The sequence below is a fragment of the Paramormyrops kingsleyae genome, chromosome 23 (assembly GCF_048594095.1).
Source record: "Paramormyrops kingsleyae isolate MSU_618 chromosome 23, PKINGS_0.4, whole genome shotgun sequence".
NCBI classification, from domain to species: Eukaryota; Metazoa; Chordata; class Actinopteri; order Osteoglossiformes; family Mormyridae; genus Paramormyrops; species Paramormyrops kingsleyae.
In genome coordinates, this window is record NC_132819.1 from 1,812,994 (window position 1) to 1,840,000 (window position 27,007).

General features: G+C 43.5%; 2 protein-coding genes across 3 annotated transcripts in view; both read right to left on the bottom strand.

The window, feature by feature from the left end:
- Positions 1-6,548: 6,548 nt before the first annotated feature.
- On the bottom strand, positions 6,549-20,332 carry LOC111841093 (ceramide synthase 2-like). 2 transcript variants are annotated; one of them, XM_023806588.2, is made up of 11 exons: positions 19,951-20,330; positions 13,782-13,955; positions 13,524-13,641; positions 13,312-13,430; positions 11,167-11,224; positions 10,810-10,860; positions 10,297-10,389; positions 9,662-9,790; positions 8,825-8,931; positions 8,554-8,707; positions 6,549-8,372 (listed from the first exon to the last, which is right to left on the bottom strand). In XM_023806588.2, exons 2-11 carry the CDS (start codon positions 13,952-13,954, stop codon positions 8,226-8,228), a joined length of 1,149 nt encoding a protein of 382 aa, XP_023662356.1. In that variant the 5' UTR covers position 13,955; positions 19,951-20,330; the 3' UTR covers positions 6,549-8,225. The 2 variants fall into 2 exon arrangements, with proteins under 2 accessions (XP_023662356.1, XP_072561851.1); XM_072705750.1 differs by lacking the exon at positions 9,662-9,790 and having other exon boundaries at positions 19,951-20,332.
- Positions 20,333-23,962: 3,630 nt separating this feature from the next.
- LOC111841541 (regulation of nuclear pre-mRNA domain-containing protein 2-like) overlaps positions 23,963-27,007 on the bottom strand; it is a 53,887-nt gene continuing 50,842 nt past the window's right edge. The window contains exon 14 of the mRNA XM_072705748.1: positions 23,963-27,007. This exon is cut by the window's right edge and continues 460 nt beyond it. The gene's annotated coding sequence lies outside the window, so the exon portion shown is untranslated.

The following is a 27,007-nucleotide window of genomic DNA, read 5'->3' on the forward strand; positions in this document are numbered from 1 at the left end:
CATAAGGAAAAGATTCTAGCTGGGGGGGCATTTTATGGCAGGCTACCCTGCCACAGAATGCCCCCCCTGTCTAACTGGCTGGGAAAATGCTACATGCATCAAACTGTAGCATTTTCCCAGCCAGAGTTAGACAGGGGGGGCATTCTGTGGCAGGGTGGCCTGCTATAAAATGCCCCCCCCCCCCCCCCAGCTAGAATCTTTTCCTTATGGCCCAGCCCAAAGTAATTCATACAGCATATATAAGGGATACATATGAGTAACTGGTGCAAGTTTGGTGCATTTAGCATTTTCCCAGCCAGAGTTAGACAGGGGGGGCATTCTGTGGCAGGGTGGCTTGCTATAAAATGCCCCCCCAGCTAGAATCTTTTCCTTATGGCCCAGCCCAAAGTAATTCATACAGCATATATAAGGGATAAATATGAGTAACTGGTGCAAGTTTGGTGCATGTGGGATTTTCCCAGCCAGAGTTAGACAAGGGGGGCATTCTGTGGCAGGGTGGCCTGCTATAAAATGCCCCCCCAGCTAGAATCTTTTCCTTATGGCCCAGCCCAAAGTAATTCATACAGCATATATAAGGGATACATATGAGTAACTGGTGCAAGTTTGGTGCATGTAGCATTTTCCCAGCCAGAGTTTGACAGGGGGGGCATTCTGTGGCAAGGTGGCCTGCTATAAAATGCCCCCCCAGCTAGAATCCCAGCCTTATGGCCCAGCCCAAAGTAATTCATACAGCATATATAAGGGATACATATGAGTAACTGGTGCAAGTTTGGTGCATTTAGCATTTTCCCAGCCAGAGTTAGACAGGGGGGGCATTCTGTGGCAGGGTGGCTTGCTATAAAATGCCCCCCCAGCTAGAATCTTTTCCTTATGGCCCAGCCCAAAGTAATTCATACAGCATATATAAGGGATACATATGAGTAACTGGTGCAAGTTTGGTGCATGTGGGATTTTCCCAGCCAGAGTTAGACAAGGGGGGCATTCTGTGGCAGGGTGGCCTGCTATAAAATGCCCCCCCAGCTAGAATCTTTTCCTTATGGCCCAGCCCAAAGTTATTCATACAGCATATATAAGGGATACATATGAGTAACTGGTGCAAGTTTGGTGCATGTAGCATTTTCCCAGCCAGAGTTTGACAGGGGGGGCATTCTGTGGCAAGGTGGCCTGCTATAAAATGCCCCCCCAGCTAGGATCCCAGCCTTATGGCCCAGCCCAAAGTAATTCATACAGCATATATAAGGGATACATATGAGTAACTGGTGCAAGTTTGGTGCATGTGGAAGTTTCCCAGCCAGAGTTAGACAGGGGGGGCATTCTGTGGCAGGGTGGCTTGCTATAAAATGCCCCCCCAGCTAGAATCTTTTCCTTATGGCCCAGCCCAAAGTAATTCATACAGCATATATAAGGGATACATATGAGTAACTGGTGCAAGTTTGGTGCATGTGGGATTTTCCCAGCCAGAGTTAGACAAGGGGGGCATTCTGTGGCAGGGTGGCCTGCTATAAAATGCCCCCCCAGCTAGAATCTTTTCCTTATGGCCCAGCCCAAAGTTATTCATACAGCATATATAAGGGATACATATGAGTAACTGGTGCAAGTTTGGTGCATGTAGCATTTTCCCAGCCAGAGTTTGACAGGGGGGGCATTCTGTGGCAGGGTGGCCTGCTATAAAATGCCCCCCCAGCTAGAATCTTTTCCTTATGGCCCAGCCCAAAGTTATTCATACAGCATATATAAGGGATACATATGAGTAACTGGTGCAAGTTTGGTGCATGTAGCATTTTCCCAGCCAGAGTTTGACAGGGGGGGCATTCTGTGGCAAGGTGGCCTGCTATAAAATGCCCCCCCAGCTAGGATCCCAGCCTTATGGCCCAGCCCAAAGTAATTCATACAGCATATATAAGGGATACATATGAGTAACTGGTGCAAGTTTGGTGCATGTGGAAGTTTCCCAGCCAGAGTTAGACAGGGGGGGCATTCTGTGGCAGGGTGGCTTGCTATAAAATGCCCCCCCAGCTAGAATCTTTTCCTTATGGCCCAGCCCAAAGTAATTCATACAGCATATATAAGGGATACATATGAGTAACTGGTGCAAGTTTGGTGCATGTGGGATTTTCCCAGCCAGAGTTAGACAAGGGGGGCATTCTGTGGCAGGGTGGCCTGCTATAAAATGCCCCCCCAGCTAGAATCTTTTCCTTATGGCCCAGCCCAAAGTTATTCATACAGCATATATAAGGGATACATATGAGTAACTGGTGCAAGTTTGGTGCATGTAGCATTTTCCCAGCCAGAGTTTGACAGGGGGGGCATTCTGTGGCAAGGTGGCCTGCTATAAAATGCCCCCCCAGCTAGGATCCCAGCCTTATGGCCCAGCCCAAAGTAATTCATACAGCATATATAAGGGATACATATGAGTAACTGGTGCAAGTTTGGTGCATGTGGAAGTTTCCCAGCCAGAGTTAGACAGGGGGGGCATTCTGTGGCAAGGTGACCTGCTATAGAATGCCCCCCCTCTAGAGTCTTTTCCTTATGGATGGACGATTTGCAATACGACTTGTTAGCTGTCATGTACACACGGGGTTTAGAGTGAGTAGTGAAATTTTGGTGACTTTTGATTACTTTTGTTTTGTGGATCGATGTTAGATCATTTCCAGGCGTGACAGTGCCTGAGTATGAAGTTAAACGCCGTATTATATTATATGACGACAGAATAGAAGAAAAATTTCAGCAGAACGGATTCAACAAAGTGTCAAGAATATCTTTCAACTAAATCAGTCCTTTCTTGCGACTGAAAGAGACTATTTGCACAGACGAGCATTGTCGAGAAGAAAAGCATTGTCGAGAAGAAAAGCATTACTGTAGCGTCTTAATGAAAAAGTTACCGTCACATTTGTGACGAATTACAGGAGGTTGTGAATGATAACTTAAGGTTTGATTGTAAAATGGCATAATAAACAACTAATTTGAGTTTATTCAGTCGGTTTAGGGCAAGAAAATGAATTTACAGCGAGCGTTCGTTTCTACTGCGCTGGAGAAGCGACTTTGCCTTTAAATGGAGCAATGACGTCAGGGGAGGCAATCCGTGGCAGGGGGGCAGATTAGGGCACAACACCTGTTACCAATTAATTGGTTTCCATTATTTCTTATGGTGAAAATTCGATCACAACTCAAACTTTTTAGGATTCGATCCGGAGTTCTGAGGTACCACTGCATTCACAATTGAGCAATCTTTCATGCGCATGGGGAGCCAAATTGTTGGCATCACTGAAGAATACCTTAACTAACAGCAAAGATATTTACATCCTTAGTGAAAAAAATGTCTTTGTATTGCTCCTGTTGCAAAAGAAGTCATGCGTTGTATATGGCCATTCCCTGTTTCCCTGGGGTACACAAATGACGTCACTGTGATGACTGCGTGCAGGCGAGCGGGGAAGCAGGCGAGAGAGCCGTAAAATATGAGTAGAACGGGGTTTATTAAGGTAGACAGGACACAGGGAAGCACACGCCAAACTCACGTTAATGACAGACCTAGGGAAAACGGACTCAGACGCGGACTAAATACACAGGACAAGCCGAAAATAACAGCCAACAGGTGATCACAATCGGGAATTAACACGAGGTAACGAGGGGGGCGTGGCACACAGGAGGATCGGACGAGCCGGGCGTGACAGTCACACACAAAATCCCTTTGTCATTCATCAACATTGATAAATCATAAGACTCAAGTGAGATTAAAGGTTGCTAATGTTTATAAATTAGGTGACAGCTATAGAAAGATTGAGAAATTGTTAGACAAAAAACACCACTGAGCACAATCAGGGCAATTATATAAAAACTGAGCATGGAACAGTTGGAAATTTACCTGGAAGGGGACTTATCAGCATACTAGCCCAAATCACAGTTTCTGACCTGTATTGTTTGCTTGAATCTTGGGGCTTTAATATTTCAAAATAGATTGTCAAATGAAATATTGGAAGAATTTCTTGAAAGAAGCCATTCCTGAGAGAATGCCACAAAATGCCAGGTGTCGTAATTACAACTGGAAATGTATGTTGTGGTCTGATGGTTGAGCTTTTTGGTCATGCACACCATAGACACGCTTGGTGAACAAAGGTTGACCACTCACAAGGAGAAGCTCCTGGTTCCCGCTGCTGGATCACGGATGCTCTGGGGCTGTTTTGCTGTAGGTGGACCTGTGGCTGCTCTCTAATTGCTTTATTCAGATTTTCCATGGGGCACATCTCTCTGCAGCCCAAACACTCCCACTTTCATTGGCAGCAAACTGGAATTGTCACTTGTGATCCTTAGCAAGATAGCTGACTGGCAGTTTCAGGAAATGGCAACTTCAAGGACCACAGAAATCAAAGAAAATTTCGTTATTTCCTTACAAAAACACCCTGGAAGAAAAAAAAGGATAAAGGAGCTTGGACTGGACCGACTCAATTTGAGTTCATTTTGAATTTGAAATGGATTGTCACCATGTATTATAAACCCTATACAATTAATGGTAATTTTCATCCAGTAAGAACATGCCAAGTCTGTAATTATTACAGGCCTACCAAGTAAAAATTCAGGTGTGAATTACCTTCTGCATTTCAGTGAATACAGAGCTTTTTCAATCTGAATTGACACCATGGTTCAAAGGTCATATCTGTAAAGGGAGCATTCTATTTTTCTAAGGTGGAAACAGCATTCACCCACTAAAATGGAACCTGAATGAATAATGAATTTTCTAAATACATCTGACTACAGGAGGTTATGTGCACCCTCCAATATTTAATTTTGCTTTGTCTCCCTCAGTAAACTGACTTTTGTGCAGGCGTGTAGATTTGGCTATGGACAGTAGGAACATGTTCTTACCAATATTGGGGCAGTACTGTGTATGTCTGGGGAGGGCAGAGGGCCGGTCCTAATGTCAAAACCAAAACACACTGTTGCCTATGCATTTTAATTATTGTATCCCACTCAATATCAAACTCTTATGCCATTGATTACACCGATGAGCATCTCAGCGAAGGCAGAAATAAAATGAAATACTTAAGATCTCGTACAAAGCTACTAAATTTCTGTGTTGTTGGGCACCACATTTGGTAAGTTTAATGAACTGACTCATTTTACTAGCTAATGTTATCCTGTCATGCTCCACTGGTCTGTTTTTTGTGCAGATTAGACTTCCTGTCTAGATCTGCTAATGCTGACGTTCATCAGCAATGGATTGGTCATCCGGCATTCCGGACATCGTTCAGCAAAAGTTATCTTGACAAAATTTACACATACTGAATATAGCTGCACTGGTTTCTTCATGAATAGCTGAGATATCCATGTTTTTGCCATTATTTACTGTTTAAGTGATGCACCTCCCTTTCCTACTCGTGGATGAGCCCGTTTCATGCAGTCCACTGCCAAGGGGACAGGTTTCCTAGCCCATCACCTTAATGTGTTAGATGGGCATACGTGCACTTTTATCTATCATTTGGTCACCAAAACTTCAAATTTTTACCAAATAAAACTTGTGGAACACATATGCCTCCAGTTTGTCCAGCTGGGTTGCTTATTAATTTGTGATAAAATAGCAGATCAGTGGCACTAATATTGTGTATGAGTTCAGTTTAAACGTCAATGTTTTTATTGAAGTTTGGGCCACACAATAGTCTATTCAGAGACACTAGTCCCCTTAATCATGTCCTAGGGCTGCAGAAGCAGAGTTGCTACAGGAAATTGACAGAAACCCAGAAAGATCAATTAGCACAGCTCCAAATATGGAAGGCTCAATTAACACTGTACCTGTTTTATGCTCTTTAGAAACAGCCTCATTGACTTCCAGTCCCATGGCATGGCAGCAGTTTCAGGGCAATTCGAGCAGCCTGGAAGTCCAGTTCAACGCTGTAAGCGGCAAGGATGGGTGCAGTGCAGAAGAGTAAAGGTACTTCTGACTTATTTGACTATATCACTGCTATGATCATTTTGTCGGGTGGTGTGGTGACCTCACACTCCACGATTGGGGGTTTGAATATCACTTCCACTGTGCGTGAGTGGAGCTCACATGATCGCCTCATGTTGCACATCTCTTCACAGACCAAAGCCACGCCATCTACTTTGTGCTGCCTGGAACAGGTATCTGCAGCTCTGACCAAGGTAAGTGAAGGTGAACAGATGACATTTTGGTGCATTGCCGTTTGGCTTCTCTATCCAAACCACAAAACTACCTGGATCAGTGCCATTAGAGCACTGAGGTGTAACTGACACCCCAGTCAGTGACATGGCACATTCAAGGCTGAAAGCTGCACACTACCACCAAGATGGGGACCTCAGCTGCAAATGTTTTTTTTCCCCATTTACTTGAATTTGATCTATATACACAAATAGCTCTAAAGCAATGGATCCAATAGCCTCATTTCCTTCTGATACCCAGGATACATGATAGGTGGACATAGTTATATATACATCCATTTCCCATAAATGTTACCCAGACATCAGCTGCAGTCAGCTTATAGCAGAAAGAACAGGGCACAAGGCAGGGGCCACACTAAAAGTATGTAGGGACTATATAAACATTAGAATGTTTAATATATTCAAACAAAGAAAACTCAATTACATATTGTTTTTCTGTTCATTTAATGGAGCTGATTCTCTTTTTCAGGTTCTTTTAGAACTGTAGGTTAGAAACAATATTTTATATCCAGCACACACCGCAATTTCAGATACCTTACCTGTGTAAATTATAAAAGTTCAGATCCATTCAGATGTTAAATTTTCACTTGCCATCCTGTCTGCCCCATTACACTGTCGGCTAATGTCACGGCTGAGGGATAGCCATGACAGTAAACATCACTGTCTCGCCCACAACAAAATCAGACAAACTTCCAGACATAGTAAAACAAGATGACATCACCGTTCTCACTCATTACTGCCACTATGAAAGGTCAAGAGGGTAACATAAAAGAAAGAAAGGGAAGACTGTGGAGGAAGGCTGGCGGGGGAGACAGAGAGACTCTACATACTGTGGAAAATGACCTAGTGTTCTGTGTTAGTTCTTGCTGAAAAAATGGTCAATAGAGTGAAGTACACATAGGGTTGTGGCACTTTCTGAAAATAAAACTGAAAGCCATAATTATGAAAGGGGAATCATAGATTGTAGACATACTGGTCCAACACAGTCAGGTCATTCACGGTCCCATTCACAGATCAGAGCAATACTGAATGACAGAGCAGGGCAGTACTGTAAGGTGTGCTGCCTCGATTCACCTCATCTGATGCCCTGGACAAAAGTAGGCATTCTGAATGGATTTGGCTGGTTTTACATCCACTTTCTGAAATGGAAAGAGATTTCAAATAGATCGTGACACATGCACATCCATGTGCGTGCGCACACGCACGCGCGTATGCACGCGCACACACAGAAAACATCCACTCTTGTCCCAAATCAGGACAAATCACTTTCCTTTCCAGCCCGTCATGGAGTGAATTTCAAAACTGCAACCTCAGGTTTCGGCGTTTTTCGCAGATGAAGATGACCTAGCCCCAAAAGGCCCATAAGGGCTCCGTCGGCACGTGGCTTTGGCAGAGAGCAGCATATCTCAGAAGGTGCTAATTCTGGTTGCAGCAGAAAGGAACAAGACCCGGCCACAAACCCCGCCCCCAGGCTCCAATCCAAACTACAAGATGCAGGCACACTGGTGTGGAGCCGTCTGTTTGTAAGAGGTCCAGCACTGACATGCCCCCAGCAAAGCATGGGAAAGGTTTGGGAATCCCAGCTGGCCAAACAGAAAATCCCAAGTGGCTGGGAAGGCAGCATAAAATGACTGAGAGGGACATCTCTATTGAGGGGTTTGAAACAGGTACCTGATGTAATCAAGTTCTCTCTCCAGGGCAGCTCAGTGCTTGTGGGCCATCAGACGGAACTACACTGTCCCTCAGGACTAGGGAGAAAGAGGACAGGGAGACCCATCACGTGCTAAGGCACCGGAAATGAGAATGTGGTGCAGGTGGTCTCATCTACCCTCCACCTCTCAGCCTACAGGGCAGGAAGACGGAGAGCTGGACCCTTCAAGGGGCCAACGGCGCTGTAACACGTCCAGCATCCGCTGAGGCCCACGGTACAGCTCTCTGCAGACTTGGTATTTGTATCTAAGCAGGACTTGGTCATGTTTCATGTGTAGCATCTGTATGCATACTGGGCCCAGGGGAGGGGGCGGGTCCACTGCTACTGCCCCCTTTGGGGAACATCACTCAGTTTTGCAGTGGTTGTTATTGAGGGCAGAGTGGCCGTTGCTCACAGGCCCATTTTCCAGTTTCCCTTGCTCCTCCTCCTCCTCTTCCTCCTCAGATTCATCGGTCTCCTCCTTATCACTCCTCTCATCTTCCACAATCTCCTAGAGAACAGGACAGGACCATCTCAGCCTGGTGTGGCTTGCTTAGGCAACCAGAGTGTCATTCAGAGCTATGCAACAGGGTCACTGAATATATCCCTCACTTTACACAACCTTACACAAGACAGCAGGCCTGGCACTCAGGCAGGGACATGGCTTAACCGGCAGGCGCTAAAACACCTACGTTTCCTGGCAGGAACTTGATGGCCATCCTGAGGATAAGGACAGCCCAGAAGATGTGCAGACACTGCAGAATCAGCATCAGACCATTGAAGAAGTAGTATCCAAAGAACGGGGGGTAGATGGTTACTGGGTACACCCACGTGCAGTACATGATCCTGGGAAGGGATACAGAGTCTGATAAGGACACAGGCGCCCCCGGTGGGGCCCAGGAGTGGGGCGAGCCATGGCAACATTGCTCTGCACAATGGCTACACATGCAGATTGCTCCTTACCGGAAAGGCAATATGATGAGACGAGTGATGAAGAAGACAGCAGCAAACAGGATGAAGATATAGTTGCAAGTTTTCCTCCAGCCTGCATAGTTAAACATCTTGGCCGACTGAAGGGAAAAGAAAGAGGTTCAGAGATGTTACGATGAAACTGTTATTCTTAGCAATGTTTGTGGTACTATTAGATTTTACTGAACTGTATCGCAATCAGGGAAATAGCTCGACAAAATCAGAGAGATTAATATAAGAACATTTCACCCTAAACACATAGCAGCCCGTAGGTGGTGCCCATTTGCCAGACTAGCTCGAAAGTCAAAGTGTTTCAACATTACAATATACAAATTTCTCTGAAATTAATGCACTGTGAAATTGCTAGGAGAATCTGGCATCTTGGGCCATGTCAGCACTGGAAAACTGCTACTCAGTGGACAATGTTGATAATGTGGTTATGAATTCAGTCGTAAAAAATACATATATAGTTTAAGATTATGCTATAGCTAAAGGTGTAGGAGTTATGCCTGACAGCTGGATCTAAATGAGCCATGGTTACTAGTTTTTGTTACACATGGCGGATTCAGCTAGTGCCGTACCTGCAGCTGATGATGTAGCACCATAAGGCAGCAATAAGCAGAAGCCCTTCAGTCTGAACCGTGTAGAGCTGCACACACGCTAAGCTAGTGATGGCACTATTTGCTTGTGAGTTAAGGGAAGTTTCCACGTAACAGGCTAGCAGAAATTTTACAGCTTACAATCATGCTGCTTTCTTACACAAGCGTAGCCAGGCTAAAAGGCAGGCATTTACGCGTGCAGGCCGCAGGCACTGGTATAGCGCGCCACTACCTCCAGGAGGTAGTCTGAGGCGTCATGCAGCAGCATGATCAAGGTCCCGGCCCGGATGAAGTTCAAACACCAGGAGAAGCCGATCAGCATGATGGTGGCGACGTGGTGCACAATCTGCTCCTTGAAGTCCTGGAGGAGACCGTCCACACAAAGTGCCTTAAGTGTTTTGGTACCAGCACATTTTTTGCTAATGGACCGTCCTTAAACTCACTGAATACACTTGTACACAGCTATCATACAATAACAGTTAGCTCTCAGGTGATTCTGCTTTTCATGACGTGGTCTAGGAGTCACCAGCTGAGTATAACCCAGGGAGTCCACATTCGTTTCCGAGGCTTATTGGTACATGAGCAGAAGCATATCAACAATACCACATGAAGGTGATGGCATGTACCACCTCCCCAATTCAGAGGGGAGACTCTAGGGAATTATGCACACTAACTATGGCTGGCAGAAGGTAGTGACGCAAACAGAAGAGAATGCACCAGGGACAATGTCACAGCTTTACTTAGAGAGAGATGGTGAGGTGCAGACTGCAGACTGAAAATCCTGTGCTACAGTCCTGGGCATGCCTGAACTTCCCAGGCGTTTCCATCAGCAGGAGCGGCCCACGCCCACCCTGAGGGACAGCTCACCTTGCGCTTGACATCAGAGGCCACGCTGAACAGCAGAGAGATGTAGAAGCTCAGCTCTATCATGTAGTACCAGTACTGCGAAGGCAGCAGCGTCTGAGGAGTTCAGACAACAGATTTCGCACTTTAGATCACATAACAGATCAAAACTCAGCCCAAAAAACACATTTTTGCGTCTGTAGACTATTTTCTGGATTACCAATGTCTTTGTGCACTTTAAAACCTAAAACTAATTTCATGCACAGGATAAATGCATGTAATAATGTTCCTGGCCCCTTTTGCGTGGGAGTTGCATCAACTGTTTTTCTCTCACACCCCCTCCTCCCCTTTGTCTGAACATCCACTCTGGGAGGGGCCTTGACAGTTAAGAGCCTGAGAGTATTTTGATGGCCCCACCCACAACGGCTGCAATCAGACAGAGACACAGACAGAGACACAGACAGAGACACAGACAGAGACACAGACAGAGACACAGACAGACATGCTGTGGTGTGAATTGAGAGGCTTCCTGCATACCAGGGTGGGAAAGCCTTTCCACATCTCATTTAAATCATAAAACCAGGGTTTCTGGGAAGAGAGGAGAATTCCAGTCAGTAAACAAACTTGCATGGCAGTTATCAGACTGTGACATGAGCCCAGGAGGATACCAAAATACAGTTACGAAGGGAATGAAGGACATTTATATCACACATCTGCCTGGCTAATGCATTTATCAGGTGACACCAACATAACCCACCTATTCACAGGTAATCTGTTCATACAGCACTCCTGGCCCTAGTTGCCTTTGCTAGCATGACAAAGTGCTGACATCACATCTGTGCCCAAGAATGGCCAGGTGGTTTAATAAAGAGTGTGACATGGCGACTTACTTACATCTATGAGCGCAACCAGGCCAGCAATGAAAGCAAGAAGGTAAAAGGTAAATCTCCAACTGCAAGAGAACACAGAGTCTCAACATAGTCTATAGCTGCAGAGAAATCACCAGAGCAACTAAAACCTAAATCTAAAACCTAATTTATGCTTCGTTTTTTTCTGAGTGCCGTTATCATCTGCACAGTCATGTACGCGCATTCACTCATTCATACTTCATTTGTCCATGGACGCTGACGGTCAAGGTCGGTGCATGCATACAGCAATGATATTCAAACAAACCAGGAGAGGGCAGATGTATTGTAGCAAACACAAACAAATGCAGTGAATTTTATGAACAGTTTTAAAGTTGTTACTAAGTTTTTGAGGTATTATAATAATACCGTGGCATTTCGAAATATTAGTAACAAAATTTGCTGGGACTTCTGCTGGACAAAGCAAATTGCTGGAATAATGCTGTTTTTGTAAATACCCTAAACTGCGGTATGATGTCTGGATGGTATGGAAAATTAGATACACTATATGGACAAAAGCACTGGGACACACCTTTTAATCATCAAATTTAGGTGTTTCATTCATACCCATTGCCATAGCTGTATAAAATCATGCACCTAGGCAAGCAGTCAGGTTAGTAAAATTTATGAAAGAATGGGTCACTATGAATTAAAGTGTGACACTGTCATATGATTCCAGCTTTGCAATAAGTCAGTTTGTGAAATTTCTTCCCTGCTAGATGTTCAATGGTCAACTGTAAGTGGTATAATGGTACAGTGAAAGCGTTTATGAACAAAAGAAACTCAGCCACAAAGTAGCAGACCATGTAAGGTAACAGAGCGGGGTCGCAGATTGCTGAGGTGCATAGTACATGGAAGTCGCCAGTGCTCTGTTGACTCAGTAAGTACAGTGTTCCAGACTTCCTCTGGCATTAACCCCAGCGCTGGGAGCTTCATGGAATGGGCTTCCATAGTTGAGCAGTTCCAGTGAAGGGAACTCTTAATGCTTCAGCATACAAATACATTTTGTACAAATCTATGCTTCCAACTTTGAGGGAACAGTTTGTGGAAGGCCCTTTTCTGTTTCAGCATGCCTGTGCCCCAGTGCACAAAGCAAGGTCTATGAAGACATGGTTGACTGCCTTTGGTGTGGAAGAACTTGCCAACTTCAACTCCACTGAACACTTTTGGGATGAAATAGAACAGAGATTGCAAGGCAGGCCTTCACGTCAAACATCAGCGCTAGACCTCACAAATGCTCTTCTGGATCAATGGGCAAACATTCCCACAGACATACTCCATAAACTTGTGCAAAGCCTTCCTAGAAGAGTGGCATCTATTGTAGCTGGGGGGGACTAACTCCATATAGATGCCTATGGATTAAGAAAGAGATTACCCCTGTGGGTGTAATGGGCAGGTGTCACAGTACTTTTGTTCATATAGTGTATGTGGATACCTCTGCCCTCCTCATATCACTGCTCACCATAAGTACAACAACAACAACATTTTTCTATTCTTTCCTTGTCGACTTCTACTCTGTAAATGTCAGTGGAGTCACCTACTGGAAATACCTAGTCAATTTCCTTGCACATGCGCAGTTGAAGTGCAGCTACAAGCATAACGTCCACCGGACATAAAAATCTGGGCTGCAGGCACATAGTCCACCAGACACCGCTGATGACGACTATGATGTCACTCACCCTGTGCACGGACCATAGCGGCACACAGAAAAGCGAAGTGTGAATCAGCCGTAAGGAGAACTGGCCTGTTCAGACCCACAGCATGCAGGGCCCAGGCTGTACATTCAACAGATAGCGTGATGCCACACACCCTGTACAGCACCAGGAGGAGAGGAGAGGGGCACAATGTGGAAGAGGGAAAGATAAGGAGATGAGGTGGACGGGAGTAGGGACAGGGACAAAGGGAGAGACAGAGGAAGGAGAGAGAGCAGGAAGCACTCTGGGCAGGTGACATTTCCTACGTGACACTTGCGTGGTTTCAGTAGCTGTGACATTTATGCTGTGACCTGGTACAACAGCAAGAAGCAGTGGGCAAAAATACCGATAAACACAATCTCTCCACCGCCCCACCCCCGCCCCCTGCCTGCCTCCCCCATGTGACCCATCGCAACGGGGCCAGCTGCCTCGCTGGCTACCTGGCCTCTCTGAACTTCTTCAGCTTGCTGGGTCGGTCCTGGTTCCTGCGGCGGCGGAACCACCGGCGGACCTGATGCACAGAGACTCCCGCCTGTTTGCTTAAGATCTGCACTGCAGCCTGAGGGTACAGGAACCGGGAGAGAGCAATGATCAAAATGCAACGAGCATGTGCATCCATGACAGTGCAAAGTAACGGCCATGGGGAGCTCACTTGAGCGGGGTGTTTGGTCACTGTGCAGAAGAAGGCCTCCAACGCAGGATTGGGAGTGGCCCTGTGGCGAACCCGTTCCCGGACCCCCAGCAGCAAGGCGAGTGGTGTGGCAACCACTCTGACGGGGTAAGATAGGTATCATCATCATCATCATCATCCCAGAACACAAAAGGAGTAAAGGTAAACAAATGTAGGACTAAGCCAGATCAGACCAAATGGGACAGGACCACAGATGAAGAGTAGGAGGAATAAGCTGACCTCTCAAAAATGTGCCGCACAATGAGAAAGCAGAGTGCCAGCGGGATGGTGACCCAGAGATCATGGGCCTTGGCGTAGATACGGCCATCCCGGTCCTGGAGGTCGGCCCAGCCCAGGCCCTCGGGAAACCAGAGGCGCTCGTGCCAGAAGCAGTCGCTGAGCCATGCCAACATACTGGGGAGGAGAGAGAGTGTACAGCCATTGCTGTGGGTGACGCTGTGGAGTGGAGAAGGTACTGGAGCCGGGCTTTAAGTCTAGGATTCTGGTTTGTGAAGTGGTAACGGAAAGCCTTTGTCGAGCGGCTCCAGGAGAAAACTGGGAGATTCCCATAACCACAAACAGCTATTGGCAGTATGTCACAGGCCGTTCTTCAGCATGTGGAGCAAACAGGGTGGGGTTGGAGCGGGGACCCAGCGGCACACCTTGCCACATGCCGTCATTTCCGTCAGGTCTGCGTAGCCCCCCCCCCCCCCATGACCTGAATGTGTCGCCCTGGCAAATGAGGCATGAAACTGCTGGGAACTGAGGCATCTACAGCTACTGACCTCTGAACTATGAATAAAACATGGACTGCATCTTTAAATTCCCCTCAAAGTAATGTGACATTCACAATTTTTATCACCAACAGTTGCAGAACAATCCCTATGACTAATAATTGTAGTTAACAGTTTATAAAATAAGCCGTTTACTTAATCAGAGATTCATTACATTATTCACTCTGTTCATCACACAACATCTCAGTTCCCTCTGAAGTATTAAAATTTTGTAAACTCACTGTGCCAATTGTTCATCAGCGATACAGAATTAGGAGCTCAAGGAGAACTGAAAGTAGCGCAGCCTCAAAAAAGGGATAAAGGATGTTAATGAAGTCTAAAGAAGACAGAAAAAACCTTATATACCAGTGTGTATGCACCACATGACAGAACACCTCAAATACTGAATGATTTCATTTTTATAAAATGGATGTTACAATGCATTAAAAAGTAATTAAACAAGATCATATTGAATATCATTTGGCCCTGGTCTGTCATCCTAACATGCTGCATGAGGGGAAACGCTAGCTAAACGAGCCTGTCAGAAGCTGCCACCAGGGCTGTGGAATAATTTTGCATTTTATAGATACAGAGGACAGATTTTATTACACTTGTTCCATTTAGTATAGATCTTTCTTGGCATCCAAGATAGATAACAGAATCTAAAACCATGAAAATAAGGAAATTATCCTGAAGTTCTACTTGGAAAAGGGTGGTTTCACTAGCACACAGTGAGCCTCTGGCCTAGCAGAGCAACCACTTGCCAAGCTGTCTGACTGTAGCTTTTCCATACTACACACCATCTAAAGAGCCCTCATCACACAGATATATCAATCACACAAGCATGTTAACGTGATTGTTTTCCAAGAGGACACTTTCATACAAAGCGCACAGCACCCAATAGGCACCAAAGTTCAGGAACCTGATTCTGAATTCCTGGGTCCTCGACTTCTTTTGTCAGACCTGTCTGCTTTCATGGGTTGCTTTCCCAATGAACAATAGGAACTATTGTGATATATAACTATAAAGTAACTTTTATGCTAAATAAGCATGGGAGATGCAAAAAGCTTATATGTAGGTTAAGCTTAACACAATTTTATATGAAGCTGCACTGTCACCCCAATGAACAAGTCATTTTGTTAGTTGTTAGTTATTGGGGCGGAGTGGGAATCTGAAAATAGGGGACAAAACATGCTCTGCATTGGTTCAAAATAGGGATTACTTTTCAATATGGGACGGATGACAACTGTACTTAGAGGTCTCAGAGTACCTGCCCAGATATGGTTTTATACGGTCCACAGTGCATTTATAATTCATTATTAAATCTGGCCAGTAGATCGATCTTTCTTTTTCCATAGAATAAAAAAAAAAGTTGTAACATGATTCAGCTAATCAGACTTGGTAGGTAGGGCTGCATGATGTACTCATGATTATATGGCACATACACAATAATCATCACGACTTTAGATGATGGGCAAAACATTTGTTTGGACAGCAGCTTTTCGGTAGTATATAGACATTACCTTACGCCTACAATTTGGAAAGCAGTATGCCTAAAATAAGTTAGCAGTCTATATCCTTATGTTTATTAAATTAGATTAGCGGAGTATGCCACACACAACAGTTTTGCTGCATCATGGAAGCTGAAGTGGCAGTGAAGAAAGGGACAGCTCAGCAGCCATTACATCTTTTGAAAGAGGAGTTATCATGGATAAACAAGATGAAGATGCTGGTGTTGTGGCGGTACTTTTTGCAGTTCAAAGTCCCACACGTTTATTAAACATAATATGCTGAATATATATAGATTACTAATATTTTACGCACACTACTAATCTTCTTAATAAATTGCGGGCGTAAGTAAACGTCCATATAGTACCGAAAAGCTGGTGCCCGGACAAATGTTTCACCCGTCATCAAAAGCTCTGGTGATTATTACACATGCATCATATAAATTGCGATTATAACACGAGGTGATATTATTCAGCCCTACTGGCAACTTTCACAGCCATCAGTACTCCTCTGCTGGGTCAGCAATATTACACAAAAACATTTTGCCATTGGTCAGAATTTTACAGAGCCCCTAAAGGGACAGAGTTCTAACATATTTAGAAATAGTTTTGTGTTCCACGCAAAATTTTTGAAGCCCCACACAAATGTTTTTGCAATCGCTCACAGTAGGCACAGCTAACATTCCGCCAGGAAAACAAAACTAATAAATAATAATAATAATAATAATAGCAATAAAAATAATAAATAATATTTTCCAACCATGTCCCTTTAGAGACTCTAGAATTTCCATATCTATAACTATATCTATCATATATATAAAAATTGAAAGGAAATTCAGAGCATGTTTATGTTGAATTGCAGAGACTGAATTTTCTGAGGTAGAAATACAGACACAGGTGCAAAAAAAAAAAAAAAAAAAAAAGGTATTCATTAATGCATTCAATGTAATTGAAATACAAATAAAATTCCATATGCTCCATTTTGTTACACTACTTCTCTCTCTTTTCCTTGCACTTTTGCGTACCTTCCAAATTGAACCCAGTATAGCAAGTTTATCACCATAAACTAGAGATGCACCTATCCGGTATTTGGATCAGTATCAGTTTTTGGAAGTTTCTAAAAAGATAGGCCCTATTTCCTATTTAATCTATTTGTACAATCAATCGCACGACAGCTCTATCTCGTTTTAGATGTGTTTTTTTGCAGTATTCAAGCCGAAAGCTTAAGCTGACACTGGGTGTGAGTGTAGTGACTTCTGCCTGCTGTGACGTCATGTGCATACCCTTCGCAGTAGGGAGGAGCGCAAGAACATCAGATAGGAGGGTGACAATCTGGAAGTATTTTACACTTTTAACAGCAACTAGTAACACGGCAATTTGCAATCTTTGTAAAAACAAAGTTTTGAGAGGTGGCAGTAGTGGAAAATCCCATTAACAAAGCTTGAAACAACACAATTAGCAAATCACAAAGGCTGCATTATACAGCACGTCTGACCAAACAAATTAAATTGCAATTGCAATATCTGTCAGAAAAAAAACACTATCAGAGCTTTCCCCAAATTGTTGAGCCTTAAAAAAAAAAAAAAGAAAAGATCCCACAACTGCCTCCCAGGAACTATGATTGGGCACAATAAAAGGGCATTTTTTTTTCCAGTTAATGCATGTGAAAACTTATAACATGTGAAAACTTACAATATTCTAGGACTCAGCTTTTTGGGGCTAGTTTGACTGGGAACTACCCTACCCGACTTTTAACATAAAAATAGAAAATAGTGTTTGTTTAAATTTTCCATTATCTGGCTTAATGCCATGTGATTCAATTTAAAAAAACGCAGACATGCAATATTTTGCTGCCGACTGCAGCCACGGGCCTGGGCAACAGTGAGGTCTCATCTTGGGTATGTGTGAGGGGCAGTGTGTGGCTCAGTGGGATAGGTCTCCATGCCTGTGATTGGAAGGTTGTTGGTTCAAATCCCAGGGCTAGCAGACTGATGCCACTGTCGTGCCACTGAACAAGGCCCCAATGACTCCCAGGACACTGTATGCTGCTGACCCTGCACTGACCTCCAAGCTTGCTCTCACCTGTTTGTGTGTCTCATGGATAGCAAGATGGAAAAGGCGAAAAGATTTCCTCATGGATATGAATAAAGTATCACTATAATTCTTTGCAAAAACATTCTTACAGCAGAGGACCTCATGAATAAATACATGTATGAGCAGCTGTGATCCTGACCCAAAGGATACCTTCCAGCAAGGCCGACTCTCACAGTTACTAACTGTGGAGAACGGAGGAGTTGAGGGGCTCGACTTGGGAAAAGAAAAAAGCTGCCTTACCCAGGAAGTACCTACCCCCAGCTGGGTTGTATATCTGAAATACTTTAAACTGTCATGACAAACAGCGAATGCGTACTTCAGAGACGCAACACTCATCGTCTCCTAATCCACCCTATTGTACAAAAACAACCCTTCAATCGATGAGAAGATGGAAAGGCTTGTTTCTTTTTATAGAAGTGAGTAAGAAGCACCCATTTTGGGAACTTTCAATTTTAATAGATTACATAAACAAGCAGCAAGTTAGACAGCTTGGTATTAAGAACTTGACTGACAGGCAAGAGCCACACACGAGCACAAGGCACCTAATGTCCACAGGTAGGCCGGGTGGTGGCCCTAAGCCTCGTGACAGACGTCACAGCAGCAGCGTCACTTTCTTGCCAACACACCCACGTGCCCTTTACGGTACAAACACCTGGGTGTGCCTTGGCTTGGCCACACTTTGTGTAACCGTAGCCGCAGATGGAGAGTGTCGGAGACCAAAAGATGTTTCTGTGCATCACACCACCCTTTAAGGAGGGAGGTCACCCTCACCGCAGAGAAGGGACACTCCCAGCTCACTGAATGAAAGACACAATGAAACGCTTTTCATGCAGGATAATTAAAAGAAACTGGTTTTGAAAGAAAAGACCATGTACAATAAGGACAAAAGAGGAGTGAGAAGCCTTTAAGTGAATAAGCAGCTTGTTCTTCAAATGGCGGGGTCATTACTGTAACCAGAGTCATGCCTGACTTCATAATATCCTTTACAGGTAATGGATGCTAAGAGATCTGTTTTTAGAAAAATGCCTCAGAGTGTACAGTCACACTAATGATTTGTATCAAAAGAGCTTCCACCATTTTACCAACAATACTGGATAGAAACAGGCACCGCCTTCACCTAAGGCAATATCCCATACGTACAGGTGTGGAAGGATCATGCTGATCACTTGAGCATTGCTGGCTCAAATCCTAAAAATGGCCCCAACAACAGTGACCTTGAACATATCCGAAAAACCAGCTATATGCACTAAGTAACACCAGTACTAGAACTGATCCAGAGTATGATGGGTTTACACAAATCATACAAGCAACACTTTCCCCGCATTGTTTGTGCACATAAAAAAACTCTTTTCTACTCTCCCGGGGAATACAAACGCACGTTGTTAGGCAGGAAGGCATTTCTGTTTACAGCAGTTGTGGTTTTCTAAACAACCATGCAGCGACCTAAGCTATCGCTGATTATGCGGTAAATCAGCAATTTGGTCATTGAAGTCCCAATATCCAGCCCCAAACGTTTCCGGAGAACCCCGTATCCCAATTTGATCCACGTGCTGTGCGGCGTCACTCACTCAAAGGAAGAGTTAACACACACGTGATCCCCCCCGACACACAACGCCCCCCATATCCCACAGCAGGCTGTCTGGGTTAACACGACTCCCGCCCCCGTTACTCTTCACAAACAGAACGCAGACACTCTGCTCTGCACTCCAAATAGTGCAGCTGGAGATGCGGAAACGGCCATCGAATAAACCTGCGCTTGTTCAACCGAGTTTCCGCGTCTCCCAGTTAGACGAGGTCTCTCTGCACCGAAAGGAATAAACGACGGCGGCTCCAGTCCTCGGCCGACACGCTGACATCTGTTGCATGCGGGCCAGACGAGTCGCAAGCGTAGTGCTGCTTCCGCGGAACCGTGGCTTACTCCGCTACCAGGCCCGCTCCGTACCGATGAAAACGTTTATCATGCATACAGTTTGCTAAAAAAAAAAAGAAGCAATGCGCGCAGGGACTGCAAAGGCGCACATAATGGATACTCACTTCAGATGGATGTTCAGTCTTTTCTGAGACTGAAAAAGTTGACTGCAAATCTAACAGGTAACAGTTAATGTAGCAGCTGTAGGTAAAAAAAAAAAAGAGTAACGGCGTAGCGGGTAATCAATGGCGTCACGCAGGAGGAACCTGGCGGATCCACGTCCCAGTCACAGTGTATCCCGACCTCTCCGACTCTTCCGCATTATTATTTATTTAAGATAATAAAGTGTCTTGAAACCAGGTAAAATCGTCGAGCGTCTGTTATGTTTTTCGTTTTTTCCTTTACTGCATGACCGGACTCCCCTCTCGCCTTTAAAGCTCTTGACACTTCCAGCAGCCCGGGAACGGCGCAGAGCAGATCGAGCCTCCAGCCGCGAATAGGCGTCGGTCAGGCAGTCTGCGTTCAGTGCTGGGGGAACCGGACGAGGGAGGGGTGATGGGGGTGTGGATTGTGCACAGTTTCACGATGACGTTTCAAATCATGCAGGAGGGGTGACGATGGAAGGCTGTCTGAAGGGTTTGGTGGGCGTCACGGTGAAGCTTCGTACCATGCTGAGTTGTATGGGGGTGCAGGGGTTGTTGCTGATTTGTGGAGCTTCACCGAGGCCCTTCTGCTGGAAGGAGTGCGCTTGTACGCCGAGCATTTCGAAGGCGACCCATGTCTTCCTTTTCGGATTAAACCAGGATTACTAACATACACTTAATGATGAGGGGAAAGGTCTATTTGGACGACTGTCTGGAAATGCACGGAACCTGCTGAATCAGGGTCGGTAGGAAGTAAACAGATCTAGGAGATGGATGCTGGATCCAGGAGAGTAAAATAAAGAAGGCGTACCATATTCGAATTAGTTATAAAATCAACGACATACTGCTTTCATATTAGAAAGAAAGGAAATAGCGCACTAGTAAATCCTTTTTTATGTTAGGACGTTTTAATGTCTCACATTTCAAATGGAAACAAAACCATCGTTTAACACCCTTGCGTTTTTTGTCAAATAACCCCCACCCTCCGGCAAACTTAACTAGGTGAGACGACTGGATGGACTTCTGAATGCGGATCCCAATCAGCTGGGTACCATCTGTATGTGCTGTTTTTCCCCATCAGCAGCTTGGTTATTTCGAATTGATGGGCTGCTGGTATATCACTCAGACGAGAATGACCAGGCCATTAGGTTTTACCTAGACTGCAGGTCCTGGTACAGGTATGTTTTTGATTAATGTCCAAAATGCTTCACCAAATGAAACACAACTCAATATATAGTCTATTATTTTATATTATTTACGCTGATGTTGGCAAGGCTGGTATCCTTTTCTCATAAATAATTCAGAAATGTTAACAAATAGTCTGAATTCAATCAACCTCCAGAAGAGATCTAATTAATTTGTATGGAACAAAAGCCAGCGTACATAAGAGATCCCTATGAATAGAACAGGCAGTCACTGTGGTGTATTGGAATTGCTAATTCAAACAAAAAGAGAATTATAAAGTTAGTTTCAGGCAATAATGGATTTTGGTCACTAAACAGCAAAAATAGATTAAACAATTTTCAATAGCTGAGATGACAGCTGTTAATATCTATTTTTGTGTTTTTCATGTTCATGAACAATTTGATGTTTTTGTTTACAAGTTACTGAGTTTAGGTCACAAGGTTTATCCAGGATACCAGAAATCAAGCTAGTTTATTGTCTTTACCTTTGGTTCCCTCAATTAAATATCGTCATATATATTATGTCTGAATGCTTCCCTTATGGAAAAGTACATCTTAATACATCCAATGTAGATACATGGAATTCCTATAATGCATACATTGATGCTGTGTCTATCCCTCCTCTAGATCCATATCCACAGTTGGGAGAGCGACAGTGATATTAAAACCAAAGAGATGCTTATTTACTGTTCACACGGTGTGCATCATGATTTACTATGTGTTATTATTATTATTATTATATACTGTGTAACTAATTTTTGCTGGCAAGTCTCTGGGAATCACTGTGTTATGCAAGTGCATTTCTACCAATCAGATGGTGGTGACACTACCAGCTCCAAGTACATATATATCACTGCAGCCAGGAGCCGAGTGTCGAGTTGAAGAGGCAATATCAAGTAGGAGGGGTTTATACCAAAGGTTAGGGTTAGGTTATCAGATAACCATTATAAACCCCTTCTACATTGCACCTCCTACTCAACGTTCGGCTCCTGTCTGCAGTGATATGCCTCTCACCAGCTTGGTTTGGTTACTCTTAGTAAGCAGGGCCATGTCAGTGCAGTTACAGCTTGCATACTTTGCAATGGAAAAGCACTAGTTTGTAGCACGGGTTGGGTACGGCTCTGTTCTTGATGGTGGTAGAAATGCGCCATATGACCAATGGGCATGAGACGGGGGCACAGCCTGGATGGAATGTTAGTCCACTGCAGTGCTGTTGATCCAGTACACTTTGGATCAAAAAAATGTATGAGTAAATTTACATTAAGTGCACCTTCATAATCCATTTATAATGTGTTCTTAGGACATTAATAAGCAGCATGTAAGTAAACCTTAACATGTCTTAAAGTATTTCTTTCATAACACTTTCAATGAGCAAAACATATATTAATATACATGAATTAAATTATACAATTATAATGTTTGCTATTGTAATGTATATTAATGTATATTATACTGATTTATATTAAACCTGTCATGTTCATATAAATGCATTATGAAGATGCACTTAATGTAAATCATTACATAATACATTTATTTAGTGGTAATAGTGACCTGTTTAGTACATTTAAAGACCATGATATTTTTCATATGGATGGGTTCATAGGGAGTTGTCATTAAATTAGGGGCGTACACGCAAGACAGTGTTTTGTGTTGCTGTGTGTAGGTTACATTGATTGTCATAGTTTTACTGATATGATTCAGCCCCTTTAATATAAATTTAGAAAATACTACAAAAATAATATCATTCAACTGGAGTTAATATAAATGACGCGCTTATATTTCTACATACAGTGGTGTAGTCAGGAATCGTTAACCCCTTGGGCAAAATATGTTGTATAAAAATGCATGTTACTTTTGGGTGAATGTTAGTACCCCCTGGCCTCCAAGCATACATACAGTACTGTGCAAAATTCTTAGGCAGCTAAAGAAAATTATGTGTAAATGATCTTTATTTTGGTGTAACACTATGCAATTATGCCTGTAAAATTCCCCAGTTTAGGATCAATAAAGTGTCTGTCTGTCTGCCCCTCTCTCTCTCTCTCTCTCTCTCTGTCCATTTCAAATCATCTGCTAACATCACCCCCATATTTGCAGCAACCATCCAGTATATCCATGTATTTTTTTGAGTCGACCACTAACATACCTTGTATAGTTAATCTCATTCTTTTTAAATTAATAAATTAATTATGTGAGCTGGTGGTGAAATTTAATAAATACCTGGAATGGAATCCAACTACATGTCAGTAATTTTTTGGAGAACAGAAGAGATTTTCACTAGTTTTCATTGTGTTACTCTTAATTTTCATATGTTCTAATGTTAATCGTGTTTTTTTGTTCTGAGCAAATGTACACTTACATACACTTTTGCACAAATATACACTTACATATATCTGGGTCTCCAGTATTCCTCCAAAATCCAAAAACAACTTTGGAATTGTCAGATTGTCCATAGGTGTGAATGTGTGAGGCACTGGTGTGAGTGGCCTGCGATGAGATGGTGCCCAATACTGCGTTATTCCCTGTCTTGCACCCATAACTTATATGATAGGCTCCAGACTCCCATGACCCTGCATAGTACCAGAGGATACAAAAGGGATGGAGGGATGGATGGATGGATATATATTATACTGTTTTTTTTCACAGTAATGTCAAGGGTAAAGCTGTCCATAGACTTCAATTCAAAATATTTTTAATTCTGATTGTTCTTCGTTGTATAATTGTGTACGGTGTCCTTGTGTGCTCTGAAAGGCACCTATAAAATAAAATGTATTATTATTATTATTTATTTTAATAAAGGAGATGGAGACCAGTTTTTTTAAATGGAAGTTGCTCTCTTTATTAACAGTCAGTATTAGTTTAATACTGGCACTGGCACACACAGGTTAGCCAATTACGCTAACAAAACACATTCATGCCAAGGCAAAAATTACATGGTTAAGACATCTACTGTAAACACACATATTTCAAATATTTAAAGTGTGGTGGTGGTGTCACATTTATGTCAGTCAATCATGGATAGAGGGTAGGATCAGGGGGACCCTGCATAGACAGTGTGCCAAAACAGAGAGTACTGCAGCGATTACATCATACGACATTGTTTTGACAAAATAAAATGTCTTAGATTCTGTCAATTTCTTTTGAGGTATACAGCAACTTTAATACTGTTATAGCAATGCCCACTTTGTAATGCCCCAAAGATGCTCATCAAGATCTGTCTCACCCTCCTTCGGTCAGCAAACCAATGTCATCTGGAGATCCCTTGACCACATGAGAAATCTCACTTTAGACTTTTATTGTGTGTGGTCCTAAATGGTGGAATGAGCCCCCCATCTACATTAATTCATCATAATCCCTCTCAAACTTCAAGAAATGTCTCAAGAACCATCTGTTCCATGAACACCTCATGTAGCCCCCACCCTTGGACTTGTTTTGCCTCTGACTTTGTGATCTCTTGGCTGGTCTCACTTAACGTATTTTTGTCTGTTGTAACCAGTTCATAGCTGCATTATTATTTACTACAGCTCCTGATCTTAAAAATGTGAATGATTGGGGGTCAGCTTGGGGATGGTATTCATCAGCTGGTGCCTAGTGACTGGACCATTCATGTAACCCAGCTAAACTCAGCTTGATATGGCTATATGACACATGGGCTCACTACCTGCTAAATGAAAGGTAGGAGTCAGGAGCAGTGCTTTTGAGATGGCTGGGAAGGATGAGACCTTGGAGACCTACTGGGAGACTTGAATGGTCACATAGGGAATAACGGACATACCTGGAGGGGTGGGATTGGGAAGAATGGTCACATGGGTCTAAACCCGTGTGGTGAATCATTACTCGATTTCTTTGAAAGCCAAGGGGATTGTCCATAACAAACATATTCAAACACAAGGATGCTCATAAGTTTACATGGTGCCAGAACACCCTAGATCAAAAGTCAGTGATAGTTGTATCTTCTGTCTTGAGGCTATGTGTTTTGGGAGAAGAGAGGGGCAGAGCTATCAACCAATCAATGCTTAATGAGTTGGATTTGGTGCATGGGGAGGAAGCCAGATGAACCTGGACGACCCAGATGAGCAGTCCTGATTTGCTGGGAATGTCTGGCTGAAATGAATTTAACACAAACCTCTGGAAAAATTTATTTTGAGTGCTGAGTGACTTAGGGACACTGAATCTGTTCATTGCAGTGGCTGCACAGAGTTGTGGCCAGAAGGTAATGGGGGTTTGTCAGGTGGTAACCCTGTGGCAAAGGGAGCTGTTAAGATGATGAAGGAGAAGGAGCAACGCTTCCACTGGGTAGCCTGAGACAACTGAAAGCTACCAACAATCCAAAAAACAGCAGTGAAAGCAGTCATGGCGATGAAGGCACAGACATGGGAGAAGTATAGGGAGGCCATAGACTCAAAGATGTTTTGGAAAACCATTCAGCTTCTCAGGAGGGGGAGGTAGGATTTTACTCGGGCTGTCTTCATTTGGGGTGGGGAAGTGCTGAAGATAATGTTCAGCATTCTGATATGCTCTCTCACAAGGAATCCACTTTTTTGTGGATCAGAGTCTGTCACCATAGATGAAATCAGTACAACGATCTGAGGCTTCGGTGGTGGAAAAGCTGCAGGGGTGGACAGCAAACAGGGATGGTAGCCCCCCTTTTTTAAAAAAAAAAGTTGCACCAGAGGGATTGTTCCAACAACAGGCGGATCATTCTTCTCAGGAACCTGGGGAAAGCCTGTGTCAAGGTACTGGGGAGGAGACTCTGCCCAATAGTTGAGCCTAGGATTCAGGAGGAACAATGTGGATTCTGGCCTGACCATGGAACAAAGGACTTACTCTTCTTCCGTGCACAGCTGTGAGAGGGTTCATGAGAATATGGTAACAGTCTGCATGTATTTTGGGAACTTGGAGAAGGCATACATCTGCATGCCCCACCAATGCTGTGAAAGGTATTGCAGGAATAGGGAAAACTGCATGCTATTTGGTCCCTGTATGCATGCAGTAAGAGTGCTCACCTTTCAGAATTGGTGTACAGGTTTCCCTTGATTAACATGGTTTTGTTACCATGCAACAAAGCCTCTGGAGTCGATGATGCCCCCCGTGGGTTGAAACAGAAATATCTAAAAGTACTCTGCTTTTCTCATACAATGTAAAAAGGGTATTTAAGCTGTAGTTAAGGTAAAGAAATGTTTTGAGTGAATCTCATTTAGGTTTCTGGCTTGATGATGGCAATGTACTTTTTGCATTCAATGAACTTGGAATTAGAGCCCTTACCCCTCAAATTGCTATTCTAATTTTGGCAACAGAGGGATAATGAGGTTTAGTATTCTGCATCTAATATAATGAAATACACGTTTCTTCAGGTTTTCCCACTGCAACTCAACTGCCATTTTCAAAGGATTACAAAGACCTGAAAAGAACGGTAAGTGCATAACAAAGTTATATTTCTTACTGATATAGTCTATAATGTGTAATATAAAAATTAATTTAATTCACCTGAAATTGTCAAATCTTGATTTTTAAAGTATTTATTAAAGGGAATGAGCCTTAACAATGAACATAACACTTCACCTTCAATCTGTTTCCCTGGTTAACAGTGAAACTATTTTATTTTTGTGACCTTGTGTTTAATCAATACAGTTAATTTTACTGGAACAGTAACATAAACTTAAATTAACTGATAATAGTCCTGTGAAACTTTTGCTGGTTGTTAAGTTTCGGATGCGACTTCAACAATAGGGCTGATTTTTTTTGTTTGTTTTTAGAGTCATTAACACAGCAACAGAGAGCTAGATGGGCTAGGTTAACTAAAGTTTAGCCTCGAAAGGAGATGGGTCCATCCAGGTGGTTTTATTTATAACACATCG